General features: G+C 37.0%; 1 protein-coding gene across 2 annotated transcripts in view; it reads right to left on the reverse strand.

The window, feature by feature from the left end:
• LOC126354906 (probable helicase senataxin) overlaps positions 1-17,297 on the reverse strand; it is a 264,286-nt gene that overhangs the window by 216,423 nt on the left and 30,566 nt on the right. For both annotated transcript variants that reach the window (XM_050004975.1, XM_050004976.1), the window contains one exon: positions 3,712-3,855. In XM_050004975.1, coding sequence (XP_049860932.1) covers positions 3,712-3,855 — 144 coding nt within the window. The remainder of the gene's footprint in view (positions 1-3,711; positions 3,856-17,297) is intronic.

Genomic DNA, 17,297 nt, shown 5'->3' on the forward strand with positions numbered 1-17,297 from the left:
AAGCAATATGCCCCAGAAGTTAATAACAGACATGAAAAAATAGATGCAACTGAGCTGAGCACAAATAAATTAGGTTGCAGACTTGTGTGCAAGTTGCGTTTGTGTGAGTGTATATGTGTGTCTATTGCTGCCAAAGGCCTTAATGGCTGAAAGCTATAATTGTGTGAATCTTTTTGTTGTGCCTATCATGACTCAGCATCTCCGCTATATGGTGAGTAGCAACTTTCCTTCTCTATCATTGTTACATTCCGTCCTGGATTTTCCATTGTTCGGTTTACATTAATGTTCTACAACATCCATGCACTGGAAACCTGCTTATCTTCCACCTCACCTCCCCTTCCTATCAGTAACAGTGTCCATCCTAATATGTCTCTTACTCTTAAATGCTATTGTTCTATATATGGTAAATTTGCGTATGACACCAGCACAGTGCTTAGGTAGGGAAATGTTAAAAGGAGAGCAAATGTATTTCTGTACACAATATTTCATTTTCTGATTTTTTATCATCATTCATCAATTTGCCAGTCATCCATCAACAACCAATGAAACATGTTCACAGTATTTTAAAGAAATTTATTTACATACATGTTCACGGTGTTGGTAAATCGTGTGGTATTCAGCTCAGTTTTTATGTTTGTGTTATACAATGATAAACTTGAGTAATCACTATAGGTTCTCACTTTTGGATGAATGATTTAATAAATGAATTTGATCCATTTTTAAAAACATGCATAACATAGAAAGGTAGGCAGTTTATTTGGCATAAAGTATTTTGTATAGTCAAGTGACTATATGACCTCACAAATGTTTTTGAGCTTGCGTCATTTCAAATGCTTTATGTTGTGCATACTAATTATCACTGTAGTTGATAATTTATGAATATGAAGCATATACCCCAAATCTGCTGAGCATATATATTTTTGAAATTTCATTTACAATTTTTTGAATACTCACATTATACGAGAATATCTTATTGTACATTACACCAGTGAATTCAAGGAGTTTCGAGAATCATTTGACATTTCAAATGAAAGCAGAAACATTTCAGAATTATTCTCTACACTGGTACATAACACTGATTATTTGTTACTGATTTCTTACTTGTTTCATTGTATTGTTTATTATTTATGGTAAATTTCATCATTTCTTTTGTCACAGTTTGTTGCCATATTTTGCAAATATCCACCCCTTTGCATTTGTAACAGCTGCACATACTAGTAGGATGTTTTAGCACAGAATCTGCACAGTTTTTTTTATTAAATTAAATACTACTATATACATTTTAACTGAATAACGTGACTCGCAATTTCAGATAGTAATCTTTACATACGCTTGATATTCTCTCTCTCTCGCTCTCTCTCTCTCTCTCTCTCTCTCTCTCTCTCTCTCACACACACACATACACACACACACACACACACACACACACACACACACACACACACACACACCTGCTGGCCAGCCAACTCATAAAGCGGTCATGTGTTCATCATTTACAGGTTCTTGATTCTTAATATGTTGAAATATATAAACGGATTAGTTATAAAGCTTAAAATATACATATAAACTATTATTCTATGGCGATCATCTGTTGTAAGTCAGAGAACCTTCATTATTTGAGTCAAGGTCCCATCCTCCAGCAAAATTAGCAATACAATCTTACATTAATAGTAGCACAAAGGCTTAATGCTGCATTTAATAGCTCACATGAATGGTCTTGTTCATACAATGATATTTACGTAGGAAAAGTTCATTTATACAGTTCTGTACCTCAACTGGTAAAACTGGAACCCTTAAAGTATCACTTTGTTGCTTGTCTGCCTGACTGCATGTCCAGCGGTTAAAAACCCTTTCTCTCAGGAACACGTACGCATATCAAGTTGGAATTTATGCCACATACTAAGGTGCATGATCCCTTAGTGGTGTAAGAAATTGAAGCTTCTAAGTCAACACAATCCAATGATATAGCCATTTAAGTCACATATTTTAATACCAGCAAACAGACTCATTAAAACCTATAGGGTTTAGGTATTGGCATAGAATCATGAAATTTGGCAAAAAGGAAGGTTTCACAGTAAAACCCCAGGAAAAAAAATCCAAAAACTGAGCCAGAGATGCCCATATGGTAATATATTTCTCAATAATGTATTATAAAAATTTAATCATCAGAAAGCATTTTGTACATTTCACATATGAATTTAGATAATGACAGTCAATATTTTTGTAACTCTTGATTAGCCTAGGGCCAGGAGTTGTTATTTGAAACCTTGTCATCATGTTAGGTGTGAATTTTGACACAATGTTTGCAAAGTTTGATATCATATTGATCAAGGGGAATCACTCATGCCTTTTCTTGGCACCTTGATAAGACAGATGGTCAAGTGTTTTATATTCTTAGATTCTCCCTCTTGAAAATGCAAAATATCAGTGAATGAGGGGAGGATGGTGTTCTGGACAGTTTAGACATGTAGGGAGTTGTTCACATGGGCTGCCCTCGTGTGTTGTCCCTTCACATGCCCCACCAGTAACCTCATGAGTACAGTGAAAGGACACGTATCCACACCTCTGGTACTGAAAACATCTCATAGGTAGAGGAAAATAGGGCTTGATATTGTACTTATAAAATATAACCTTAACTTTTTCAGGCAAAACATGTCTATCAAAGGCTAAGATGAAAGCTCCAGTGCCCACCCAATTATTCTCAGGTCCTCGCTGGATGTGACAAACAAAATGGGCTTCCCACTATTCTAGGTTAGCAAGCACTTCTTCATCTGTTGGTAGCATTAGATCCCAATGGAAGGTGATGATTTGAATCTATTGAGTTTATAATAAAGAAAGATGGCAACTGGTGTATCCTCAAGTTTGTCACAGGTATGAAGTGCCCATTATAGGTTAGCAATCAATGTTTTGCTTCTGATCTCCTCTATTGCAGCAACTTTTCCAAATTAATCTGCAATATTTTCAATGAAAAGTAGGCAAGGAATAAACCACAGGTCTTACCTAACCCCCAGCCTCACAAGGGGAAATGTGATGAAAGTGTCAAGGAATGTGATGATGGTGGAAACATATGCTACCTATAGAGAAAGACATTGCCCAAAAATTTTGCTTGTGATGACGAACTTATCTGTAGGGTAGCCCGAGGTCTACATTAGTTCCAGACAATAAATGTCACAGTCATACCCCGTACGGAAACCATTAGTTGTGCCTGCTATATTCGCAAAACATACTCTTTTTAAATGGTTGTAAACTGACATAACACATAGTTTAAAAAGCTTTTGCTTTTACACATATCTGAACACACTATTGCCACTTTACAATGGTTTCTCTTATTTGAAATGTGTGTAACAAAAATTCACCACACTTGACTTTCATCACAGGTATAAATTTAATAACAAACCATATCTCTGACACATAAACTGATAGAATAACTTGGTGCATCAATACGACTGCACTGAAGTATGTCATAATTGCAGAATGTCATTTAAGAATGCAAGTAAAAATTGCAGATACAAACAAAAATTGTATATTCCAATAATAGCTTGACTGTATCCAGGTACCACTTAAGAATGAAGCATAGCTCGAAATTTGTAGTGGTAAGTAAAACATAAAAAAAGCAACTCTGGTTGGCTATTATTACAATAGAATGCATTTCAAGCAATTCATTGTGGCAGCAGAATGGCAGGCACAAGTAATATAACTTAAATTACTTACACTGAATTCCTTGCGCAGTGCATATATATAACAACTAGCGTCTATAATTTCTGGAACTCCCAAGCCAATCAGATCTCCAGCTTCTAAAGGAATTTCTCGATTAGGAAGAATTCTGGACCCATTTATGTAGGTTCCATTTGAGCTCTGTAATAAATAAGGAACAATTTACAAGCTATGAGAAATATGACAGAATAGCTTTTTCATATTTAAAATAAACATTTGTTATCAGTATAATGGACAGGCCACAAATAACACTAGGAAAAATGTTTTATTTCACATAAATGCACTTTGAAGATTAAGTCATTATGCAATAAGGGCTCAAAACACTCTTGTAAGTCAAAAATTTCATTTTAATTGTTTTATAACAATGCTCAAAGAAAGTTTGTAACCTTATTTTTCAATATAGTTACCCTTCTTTGCAACAAACTTGCAAAATATGTCCAATGGTCTACTTCCAAAGTTGAAATAGGTGGGCACTTACATGGCCTTGTTATTATCTACAAATCTTTGAACTCTTTCAAAGGAAGGCCTCATCAGGTGCAAACTGATGGTGTTGACGGCACACTATAATGTGGAAGTTCCAGAACTCAAGTTTCAGGTCGTGTAAGGTATCTTTTAATACACATGGCCATGTGAGAAATTGCACTGTTCTTGGGCAGCAACCAGCAGTACTCCTTAGCAGTCTCGAACATTTTGATCATATGACAGGCTTCAAGTGTCTTGCCAATATGTCACTGTAATGAGCACTAATCACATATTGACCCTAATCCTCAAAGTCTTCCAATGTAGAGCCCATTAGAAAATGGCTAACATGACAATTTAAGAGTGAAGTAGATACCCAAATTTCCACTTCTTTTACGAGATGTTCAGCTGCATTCCTTTGCTGGCTAGCCTGCTGCTACAAAACTCTCTTTTCTCTTCTTCTCCGAAGTATGTTGCTAGGTACAGGAACTTCTTAAGACACTTTCTACTTATAAAAATAATCAGACATACATTTTTTTTTCCTTTAATTAATGACGTATATTAAACTTCCGACATATTACAAATCTCACTCTTCACTTAAACATATACTGTTTCATAAGCCTCTCATGTCTCCAAACATCAGAAACAAACTAATATACATTTGAGAGAAAGTTGGCTTAACACCATGTCCACTCTCAACATGAATCTTCCCTTCAACCAGGCTAAGACAAAAGTTTTTTCAAGGGTTCTTGTTATTATAACAATTGTCACTGACACAATTAGCACAGAATAACATAGAAGCTACTAATTGTGCATGATTTACTTCAACCACGTAAGTGTTGCTTCATTCTCTTGCACTTCTGCAACACACCATTCACTTCTCCCTTGAAAGACTCTCTCTCATCCACAGGACAGAAAATGGGAACCCTCCCCCCCCCCCCCCCCCCTCTCTGATAGTTTTAGTTTTTAGGGCAATATTATAATTTGACCAAGCAAACAGTGTGCTCAGAGCAGGTAAATCCGTCATTTAGAAGATACAGATAGGAAATGTATTAAAATGACAGGAAGGTTTATGTTATTGGGCAGCATTCCCTCAAGTTATTCTAAGACGGTTAGTTGTTTGCTTGTTACATGGATCACAGATACAGTCTGTCACAATTGTATCAAATGAGGTAGTTTACACTATAATGATTGATGACAGTGAAAAATTTGACAACTTACTGACTGTTTACACGATAGCCTTTTTTCATTATGTGTAGGTTCTTTAAGTGACCTACACATATAAAAAAATACTCGCACCATCCCCGTGCAGCAAAGATATCCTAGGTATGATTATAACTACGCTGACAGAAAATTAAAGAACAAAACTATCAATTTTGATGTACCTTACTCATTATTATTATTATTATTATTATTATTATTATTATTATTATTATTAACTTGGTGTCTGTCGGTCTTCTGAGCTGGTATGATAAAGACCTATGTAATTGCACTCATCCAGCATTGTTTTTAATTAAAAGTTATAATATGTGGAAGTCGGAAGTTTTCATGCTCATAACCTAGCACTGCCCCATTCTCCACCTCCTGATAGGACAATAACCTGAATTTTTAAATGGACCTTTTTGGAGAGAAAGTCAACCTGAAGAGAGAATAGCCACCGCAGCCATGTCAGCATTTTTGTACATCATTGGGAGGAAAAGGTAAATAGCACGCCGCACACCAAAACTAAAAGGAATTAACATTTACTTAATGTTACAGAAATGCCACAATATTCTTAACACGCACGCATCTATACCTACACATGTTTCTGGGTAAAAAATTTTTTGTTTGGCTAAATAATTTCTTCAGGTCTGGACAATTCACATTATCTCTCTCCCTAACCACTATGTCTGGTTACCGTGATAGGACATCTCCATGGGGAGAGAGTTAGCACGTTTGTAATACTTTAAAATAATTATATAATTTTGTAAATTTTCTATTATACTAATTGTTGCCTTTCTGTTTCATGAATGGGATACTACGTTATCTCAACGAGGATAGAAATCACATGATGTGCAAAAGATTAAACATAATCAATTGGAGAATTAATTCCGGAAGAAGCGAGAAAGCCAACGAGAAGGTTGGGAAATTTGCGTTCCATTGCGTCATGACTGAGCTTAGCTGCATCTGCAATGGTGATCGTAGTACCTTTCCTAATCCAATTCCCAAATAGAAGCATTCTCATAAAATATGTAGAAATTTGGACAGAAAACTACTTTTAGGGAGAGAAATGTGCGCATAGAATTGAGTTATGCTGACAATGTACTTTGGTACATGTTGGCAAAACAAACTCCTCCCGAACAGGCCATGAAAATGTCAGTCACACTGACGATGACCAATTACATTTTTCAACCAACATAGACACAGATCATAGTAACATTAGTATTCAAAATGATAGAATGATGACAACAAATGAGACGGGTTCACAATTTTCTCCAGGAAGTATTTCTACCCTGGTGAAAATGTAACGTGTGACAGTGCATACTAATTAGTCCATTCTTTGCTTGCCTAATGCAAACCCCGATCATGATGTAAATGTTACAACAGTTATTTAAGCAAGCTTCAATGATTTTAAGAACAAGCTTAAGAAAGAGCAAAAACAAACATGCAAACAAAGTACTGACAAAAAAATTATTTATTTTTTCAAAACAACAAAATGAATAAGTTAAATAAGTTTTTAAAACAACAAAATGAAAAATTTAATGAGTTTTCAAGACAACAGATAGATACGCAGAGGGAATTACTTGAACAGCAAAAGCAAACTCTTGATGCCTTCAAAACTGACATAACACAACAATTCAATGATTTGGCAAAAGAGTTGTATGCTGATCTTCCAAATGAATTATCAGATAAACTTGTAAGTATGGGGAAAGACCTAAAAACACAATTGCTCAGTGATCTGTCATAAGATATAAATACTTTAAGCCAGTCTTCATGAATAAACTAGAGGTTCTGCTGAACAGGATCAATACACTAAATATGAAGATAGTGCTTTGTGGGGATTTCAATATTGATTTTTCAAAAGACAGCAGCACCAGAGATGCTTTGATAAATATGACCAATGATGATCCCCACAATACACTGCCCAACAAAATTAACAGTATGCACAAATTCCATTATTGACCAAATATTCATATCAGACACAATTTACAGTTTCACAAGCAGAGTACTGAGCATGGGTTATAGTGATCATGAGTCACAGCTGCTGTGTATAGAAATGCCAACAAGTAGTAGTAGTAGTTCCAAAAAAGTAGTTCAAAAGAGAACCTTTCCTGAAGCTAACATTAAATCTTTTAATCTCTTACTGGCGAAGAAAAAGTGGGAAAACATCACCACTCAGAACAATGTTGATAGCATGTACATGAGTTTTCAGAGCATCTTTCTTCACTATTTTAATGTAGCATTTCCAAAAGTAGTAAAAACAGTAAAACCTAACAATAATAAGCATTGGGTAACTAAAGGCATAAAAATTTCCTGTGAGAGAAACAGATTTCTGCAGTATTATTGTAAAAAGTATAGAGTAACCCAAGAATTCGCAGATTATTCAAAAGCCTACAAAAGAATCTACGGTAGAGTAGTCAAAGAGGCAAAAATTATGTGGAATGACAATTTGATAAGAAACTAATCTAACAAAATGAGATCCACATGGAGAGTTATAAAGAAAGAAACTTTTAGTTCAGCTCTAAAGAAAAAGAATGAATCATTAACACTAGAAGACTCAAAAATCACAGACCCCCAATTTGGTAGTGGAAAATTTCAATGAATACTTCACTTCACTAGCTGAAGATCTCATTCAAGTACACCGTCAAGGACCAGTCCCAAGTTTCTCCAGCAAGTCAGTGATCTTGACTGCTTCTATGTATGTTTATGAAACAAATCCCAATGAAATTATAAGTAAAATTAAATCATTAAGCAATAAAATGTCAAGTGGTCTTGATGAAGTACCTGATTTCATATTAAACCACACATAGCAAACCCCTTGGCAAAAATTTTCAACCTCTCTTTAAAAACTGATGTATTTCCAGATATTTTTAAAATAGCAAAAGTTTCACCAATGCTAAAAAAAGGTTCTTCATAAAAAAATATCAAACTACCGACCCGTGTCACAGTTAAGTTCCTACTCAAAAATTCTAGAGAAACTCTTCTATGATAGGCTTTTAAGTTCCATAAATAAATATGCACCACTTACAGGTCAACAACACGGTTTTAGAAAGTCTAAATCTACACAGACAGCAATTTTCAAATTCTTAGACTGCATTTTAAAATCCCTTGATCAACATAAATTAGCTGCAGGTATTTTTCTAGATCTATCAAAAGCCTTTGATGTCCTGGACCATAACATTCTGCTCGAAAAATTAGAAAGACGAGGAGTAAGAGGTGTAGCACATAGCTGGTTGTGTTCATACCTAAAAAACTGCAGGCAGAAAGTATCACTTCAGTATGAATTCAACAAAATTAATAAAATAAGAAACAACTCCTTTCTTTCTAGTGAATTAACAATAAAACATGGTGAACTGCAGGGCTCAATCTTAGGTCCACTGCTCTTCTCGATTTATGTGGACGGCTTAGTTGAATATACGAGTCCCACAAAAACCATCCTGTTTGCCGATGACACCGGCATATTGCTCACTGGATCCAATCCAGAAACATTGCAGTCCACAGCAGAAAGTTCTATGGAAAGACTTTCTGAGTGGTTCACAAAAAAGCAAACTCATTATAAATACTGAAAAAACAGTGTGTGTTGATTTTCATTTAATTCCTCCAACTAATCAAATGTCTATTCAAGCACAATTAAAAAATGATCCCCTAGAAAATGTAAGTGTCACAAAATTTTTGGGTCTATTAGTTCAGCAGGACTTAAAGTGGGAGACACATATAAATAACTTGTCTAGAAAACTATCATCTGTGTGCTATGAGCTAAGAATTTTAAAGGCTACAACAAGCAAAACAACAGTACTGCAGGCACACTATGCACAGTTCCACACACTAGTCCGATATGGGATCGTTTTCTGGGGATACTCAATTCATAGTGTAAAAGTTTTCAGAATGCCAAGGTCTCTAAGAATAATTTGTGGCCTTAAAAAGATGGAGTCCTGTAAATCCCATTTTACTGAGCTTGGTGTTCTAAATGTTCCAAATTTATTCATTTATGAAACTGTCTTGTTCACTAGGGACTACCTCCCGAAAACAAGCAAACTGCTACAGAACAAAAATGTACACAACTATCAAATACAAATCAAAAATATCACAGAACAACCACCTATTAGAGGAGCATAATTAACATTGGTGTAATACTACATAATAAGATAACAGAGGAAATAAAAAATGCTACTCATCCAATATTTAAAGCTAAACTAAAGGCATTTCTAATAAAGCACTGTTTCTATTCTGCCAGAGAATTTCTGAATACGTAACAAAATTAATTGTAATAGGTACCTATTTTTAATTTGCCTACTATTTTGCTGTGGTTCATGGTGTGGACTGCTGTAGTCATGTCCTAGTTCATGAACCACGGACAACGTATGGGTGGCCAAGTAAGTGATCCCGACAGTCGGGATACCAGTTACTTTGGAATAAGGCTGGGCATCTTAGACATATTCTGAGTTGTGGTCACCTTTGTGCTCATACGGCAAAGACTACCAAATCCACCGGTTAGTCCCTCAACCGTTAGGGGTAAAACTCAATGGGACTCGGGGCAAGTAAGGCTAGCAACCTGCTTCCCTGGTACTTTAAATATGATGCTGGCAACAACCATAGCAAAATGCCTCGGACCTTTGGAGGTGACGGAGTCCCACCTCTAACTGACAAACCAGGGAATCCTAAGATACGACTTGGCAAACAAATGGTAATGAGATGGGGAGCTATTAATATCAATGGGGGCTACTCTGGAAACAAGGTAGAGCTGGCAGAGGCTGCAAGTAAGATGGGGCTGGATGTTTTAGCTGTTAGTGACATTCGGGTAAGGGGTGAGAAACAAGAGGAAGTGGGAGAATACAAGGTCTACCTCTCAGGAGTCAAAGCAGGAATAGCACAATCGGGTGTAGGGCTTTACATCAGGAAAGAAATGGAACCCAGCGTAGTTGCAATAAGGTATGTAAACGAACGACTGATGTGGATAGATTTGACAGTGTCTAGCAAGAAAATTAGGATTGTGTCAGTATATTCGCATTGTGAAGGGACAGATCAAGATAAGATGGATAGTTTTTATGATGCACCCAGTGATGTAGTTGTTAGAGTAAAGGGCAAGGACAGTGTTCTGCTCATGGGTGGTTTTAATGCCAGGATTGGAAATCGAACAGAAGGGTATGAAAAGGTTATGGGTAAATTTGGAGAGGATATGGAGGCCAACAGGAATGGGAAACAACTCTTGGATTTCTGTGCCAGTATGGGCTTAGTGATCACAAACTCCTTTTTTAAACATAAGAACATTCACTGGTATACTTGGGAAGGCAGGGGAACCAGATCTGTCATTGACTATATAATAACAGATCAGGAATACAGGAAGGCTGTGAGGGACACACATGCATTCAGGGGATTCTTTGATGACACTGATCATTATTTAATCTGCAGTGAAATTGGTATTGTGAGGCCAAAAGTGCAGGAGGTCAGGTCCTTATGTAGGAGGATAAGGGTGGAGAAGCTTCAGGATAAGGAAATCAGGCACAAGTACATAACAATGATCTCAGAAAGGTACCAGTTAGTTGAATGTAGTCAGTTACAGTCATTGTAAAAGGAATGGACAAGGTACAGGGACACAGTACTAGAAATGGCTAAAGAATGTCTTGGAACAGTAGTGTGTAAAGGTAGGATGAAGCAAACAGCATGGTGGAATGACACAGGCAAGGCAGCCTGTAAAAGGAAAAAGAAGGCGTATCAAAAATACATACTAGAACTCAGATAGACAGAGAAAGTTATGTTGAAGAAAGAAACAAAGCCAAACAGATAATTGCAACATCCAAGAAGGAATCTTGGGAAGACTTTGGAAACAAGTTGGAGACTTTGGGTCAAGCTGCTGGAAAACCATTCTGGAGTGTAATTAGCAGTCTTTGAAAGGGAGATAAGAAGGAAATGACAAGTATTTTGGACAGGTCAGGAAAACTCCTTGTGAATCCTGTGGATTCCTTGGGCAGATGGAGGGAATATTTTGAAGAGTTGCTCAATGTAGGTGAAAATACGATCAGTAATGTTTCAGATTTCGATGTACAATGGGATAGGAATGAGGATGGAAATAGGATCACATTTGAGGAAGTGGTGAAAATGGTCAATAGATTGCAGTGCAATAAAGCAGCTGGGGTGGATGAAATTAAGTCGGAACTCATCAAATACAGTGGAATGTCAGGTCTTAAATGGCTACACAGGATAACTGAAATGGCCTGGGAGTCGGGACAGGTTCCATCAGACTGGACAAAAACAGTAATAACACCAATCTTTAAACATGGAAACAGAAAAAATTGTAACAACTACAGAGGTATCTCTTTAATCAGCATTGTGGGTAAAATCTTCTCAGGTACTGTTGAAAGGAAAGTGTGAGTATTAGTTGAGGACCAATTGGATGAAAATCAGTGTGGGTTTAGGCCTCTTAGAGGTTGTCAGGACCAGATCTTTAGCTTACGGCAAATAATGGAGAAGTGTTATCAATGGAACAGGGAATTGTATATATGCTTTATAGATCTCGAAAAGGCATATGACCGGGTTCCTAGGAAGAAGTTATTGTCTGTTCTACGAGATTATGGAATAGGAGGCAAACTTTTGCAAGCAATTAAAGGTCTTTACATGGATAGTCAGGCAGCAGTTAGAGTTGACGGTAAATTGAGTTCATGGTTCAGAGTAGGTTCAGGGGTAAGACAAGGCTGCAACCTGTCTCCACTGTTGTTCATATTATATATGGATCATATGTTAAAAACAATAGACTGGCTGGGTGAGATTAAGATGTGTGAATACAAAATAAGCAGTCTTGCATATGCCGATGACTTAGTTGTGATGGCAGATTCGATTGAAAGTTTGCAAAGTAATATTTCAGAGCCAGATCAGAAATGTAAGGATTATGGTATGAAGATTAGCATCTCCAAAACGAAAGTAATGTCAGTGGGAAAGAAATATAAACGGATTGAGTGCCAAATAGGAGGAACAAAGTTAGAACAGGTGGACAGTTTCAAGTACTTAGGACGCATGTTCTCACAGGATGGCAAAATAGTCAAAGAACTGGAAGCGAGGTGTAGCAAAGCTAATGCAGTGAGTGCTCAGCTACGATCTACTCTCTTCTGCAAGAAGGAAATCAGTACCAAGGCTAAGTTATCTGTGCACCGTTCAATCTTTCGACCAACTTTGTTGTATGGGAGCAAAAGCTGGGTGGATTCAGGTTATCTTATCAATAAGGTTGAGGTTATGGATATGAAAGTAGCTAGGATGATTGCAGGTACTAGTAGGTGGGAACAATGGCAGGAGGGTGTCCACAATGAGGAAATCAAAGAAAAACTGGGAATGAACTCTATAGATGAAGCAGTCAGGATGAACAGGCTTAGATGGTGGGGTCATGTTACACGCATGGGAGAAGCAAGGTTACCCAAAAGACTCATTGGTTCAGCAGTAGACAGTAGGAGGAGTCGGGGCAGACCAAGGAGAAGGTACCTGGATTCGGTTAAGAATGATTTTGAAGTAATAGGCTTAACATCAGAAGAGGCACCAATGTTAGCACGGAATAGGGGATCATGGAGGAATTTTATAAAGGGGACTATGCTCCAGACTGAACGCTGAAAGGCATAGTCAGTCTGATGATGATGATACTATTTTGCTTGTACTATGTATTATTGTAACTTATATTTGACCTGTCCAATATCAATTGTACAATTTGTGCTGTATGATAAAACTAGACCAATAAAAAGTCAAATCAAATTTTAAAATTTGTTGTTCCCCTCACAGATTTGAACACATCATCAGTTTTGCTTGCTATCTGAGGCAATGTAGGAAGGGTCTCACCCAGATGTAGTTGAATGTAGGTTGAAGCAGAATATTAGCTTAAAGGAAAAAACAGGTTGTGATTAAATTAGAATAGGAAAAGCAGAATTCTGCTTTTAGGTAGCAGTCATGGGAGGGCTGTAGGCCAGCGGCTTCAGGAGGAATTAGGTGCAGGGTAACAGGTCACAAGTTTTGTGAAACCATGTGCTAGCCTTAGCCAGGTGACAGAAAACTTAGGTCAGTTATGCAGGAACTCTGAGAAGGAAGATCAGGTTATTATAATTGGGGGAGCAGGAGACAGCCTGGCTATGAATCCAAGATAAATCATTAGGAGTGACCTGCATCAAACAGGAGCAGAAAATGGGCACACAAATGTGGGGTTTGTGGAGCTCTTTCAGTGCCATGATCGGCTCTGGATAAACACTGCTATAAGGCATGTTAACACTGATTGGACAGGATGCCCCAGACACCGGATAAATCTCATGTAAGTGTTGTTCCTGTTGATGCTATTGGTAAGTGGGAATACACGTGCACCTAAATATGAAGGGGAAAGACAAGGTCGCTTCTCTATTATCAGATACTGTAAGGAGGGCCACAGTTACACAAGGGACAATCGCTGTGGTTAATGGGACCAGGCAAACAGGTTTTTTAGATTAAAGCCAAAGTCCAGACAGACAACAATCAAGACAAATAGTACAAATGAAGCCATATGTACAGCAAATAGACATAAAGCTGTGGGTACTATCAACTTACTTCACCAAAATATCAGGGAAATAAAAAATAAAGTATATGAGCTGTTAGTGTGTTTAGATGATTTCAAAAATAAGAATGTGACTGATATACTTTGTCTGTCTGAACACCATGTAACTGTGGGGATGGAAAGTGTCAGTACAAATGGGTATAATTCAGCATCTTACACTTGCAGATCTAGCATGGATAAAGGAGGAATTGCCATTTACACAAAACAAGGGTACAAATACAAAACTGTAGAAGTAAGCAAATTTTGTGTTGATCAGCACTTTGAAGTTTGTGCACGTGAACTACAGCTAGCTAGTGTATGTTGATATTAGCAACAGCGCACAGGTCCCCAGTAGGAAAATGACAGCTATTCATAAAAAACGTTTGACTTCCTATTATGCTGTCCGTCAGACAGAAAACAGAAGTTATTAATCTGTGGTGATTTCAATATAAACTTTCTAAGCATTTCTGATAGGAAAAGTGAGCTAGAAGTGTTGTTAATGACATGTAACTTAGAATCAATGATCAGTTTCCCTACATGTATAGCTCAAGACAGTAGCACTCTAATAGATAATATATTTGTAAAGCAAGTGGATGCGGAACTAACACATGCTTTCCCTGTGACAAATGGATTATCAGACCATGATGCACAATTGATTAACTTACAAAACCTAGCAGGGTGTATAGTTCAGAAACCACTAAGTAACAGTGTAAGGTTGCTCAGCCAAGTACCTATAGAGCCCTTCACTTCAAAGAAAGTTTAAGAAATGTTAATTGGGGAGATGTATATAATGAGCCAAATGCTAATGATAAATGCAACATATATCTTGGTAAGTTTATATCCCCTTCTGAACATTGTTGCCCAAAAAAATTACTAAATGTAACACCATTTTCCAAAGAAACCTTGAATTGTTAAAAGTATTAAAATGTCTTCAGAAGAAAAAGAAAACTGTATGAGATAGCAAGAATTAGTAAAGACCTAGGAGAAATTTTACACTATAAAGTTATTGTAACATACTGAAAGAAGTTGTCAGAAAACAAAGAGATACATATGTTAGAGATGAAATTAACAACTCGGGCAATAAAATCAAATCAATATGGAATGTTGTTAGAAGGAAGACAGGAAAAGAGACCACAGGGGTAGGTAGTAGTATTACTATTAAGGGGAATGAGACTATTTTAACCAACAGTACACAAGCAGATAATGTATTTAACAACTACACAAGCAGCTAATGTATTTAACAACCATTTCTTAAGTGTAGGTAAAAAAAACTTGGTGAGAACAGTTCAAGAGAAAAAAACAAGCAGTTAGTTTGGAGAAATCTTAGATTAATTTTCACCTAACAACCTCTAGTGAAGTAAGGAAAATGTTGGAGTAGATGACATCTCTAACAAGATATTAAAACAATGTGGAGAATTTACAACTGATGTTCTGAGTCACATATGTAATGCATCACTAACTCGAGGTATTTTCCCAGACAGGTTAAAATATGCCATTGTCATAGCCTCTCTAGGAAAAATGGGACACCGCAGATGTCAATAATTACCGGTCAGTATCCTTGCTTACAGCATTTTCAAAAATCACCAAGAAAGTAATGTAGTCAAGAGTGGTTAGCCATCTCAACAGTAATGGGATACTTAGTAAATCACAGTTCGGATTTCAAAAACGCTGATCTACTGAGACATATATTAAAAACAAAGATTCCAAGACTTACCAAGCGGGAAAGCGCCGGCAGACAGGCACAATGAACAAAACACACAAACACACACACACACAGAATTACTAGCTTTCGCAACCGATGGTTGTTTCTTCAGGAAAGAGGGAAGGAGAGGGAAAAATGAAAGGATGTGGGTTTTAAGGGAGAGGGTAAGGAGTCATTCCAATCCCGGGAGCGGAAAGACTTCCCTTAGGGGGAAAAAATGACAGGTGTACACTCGCGCGCGCACACACACGCGCACACACACACACACACACACACACACACACACACACACACACACACACACACACAAGCAGACAAGCAGACATATTTAAAAGCAAAGAGTAAGGGCAGAGATGTCAGTCAAGGCGGAAGTACAGAGGCATCTGTACGAGTGTACACCTCGAGTGTGCGAGTGTACACCTGTCCTTTTTTTCCCCCTAAGGGAAGTCTTTCCGCTCCCGGGATTGGAATGACTCCTTACCCTCTCCCTTAAAACCCACGTCCTTTCGTCTTTCCCTCTCCTTCCCTCTTTCCTGAAGAAGCAACCATCGGTTGCGAAAGCTAGTAATTCTGTGTGTGTGTTTTGTTCATTGTGCCTGTCTGCCGGCGCTTTACCGCTTGGTAAGTCTTGGAATCTTTGTTTTTAATATATTTTTCCCATGTGGAAGTTTCTTTATATTTTATTTACATCACCATTAGTTCTACTGAGACAGCTATATACAATTTCACTGCCCATGTAATAGAGTCTTTAAATAGTAAAATATCGCCAACAGGAATTTTCCGTGACTTATCCTAAGCATCTGATTGTGTGAACCATGACATTATATTACAGAACTTGCAATTCTACGTATAAATGGAACAGCATATGAATGGTTTAAACCATATCTACAAAATAGGAAACAAAAAAGTTTCTTTGTATGGTTTAGATGATTTAAGGAAGTTTGCCACTTCATCTAACTGGAGTGAAATTACATTAGGTGTTCCACAGGGTTTGATCCCGGGTCCCCTTCTGTTCTTGATATAAATGAGCGACCTCCCTAACTTCTCTGAAACAAGAAGCTAACCTGACACTATTTGCTGATTATGCAAGCATCATTATTTATCCAGTAAAATAAACTCCAATAGAAAATGATACAAATAATGAATTTGCAAAAGTTGTTCATTGCTTTTCTGCGAATGGGCTTGCTCTGAACTTCGAAAAAACACAGTACATCCAATTTTGGGGTAACTCAACACTTAGGCAAATGTATTCACTGTTCAGAAGAAAGAGGTCAGATTAATGTGTGGGACTCATAGTTGCACATCTTGTAGGCATATGTTTAAACTTTTAGGAATTCTTACAACAGCTTCACAGTACATTTACTCACTAATGAAATTTGTTCTCAACGACATGGACCATTTTAAAAACAAAAGTGACATTCATGATTATGATACTAGAAGGAAGAAAGACTTACACTGTCCTCTTCTTTACCTATCTTTGACACAGAAAGGGGTAAAATATGCTGCTATAAAATTTTATGATAAATTACCAGATGAAATAAAATGTTTGACAGACCATACATGAATTCTTGAATAGGAATAAATAAATTTATAGGTATAATATATGAGTTTTGTGCCATTTAATGGTATGGGGTACATGATGAAGATTTTAAGGATAAAAAAAATGATTCATGTATGCATTTATTATGC

Source organism: Schistocerca gregaria, chromosome 3 (assembly GCF_023897955.1).
Source record: "Schistocerca gregaria isolate iqSchGreg1 chromosome 3, iqSchGreg1.2, whole genome shotgun sequence".
Classification (NCBI taxonomy): Eukaryota; Metazoa; Arthropoda; class Insecta; order Orthoptera; family Acrididae; genus Schistocerca; species Schistocerca gregaria.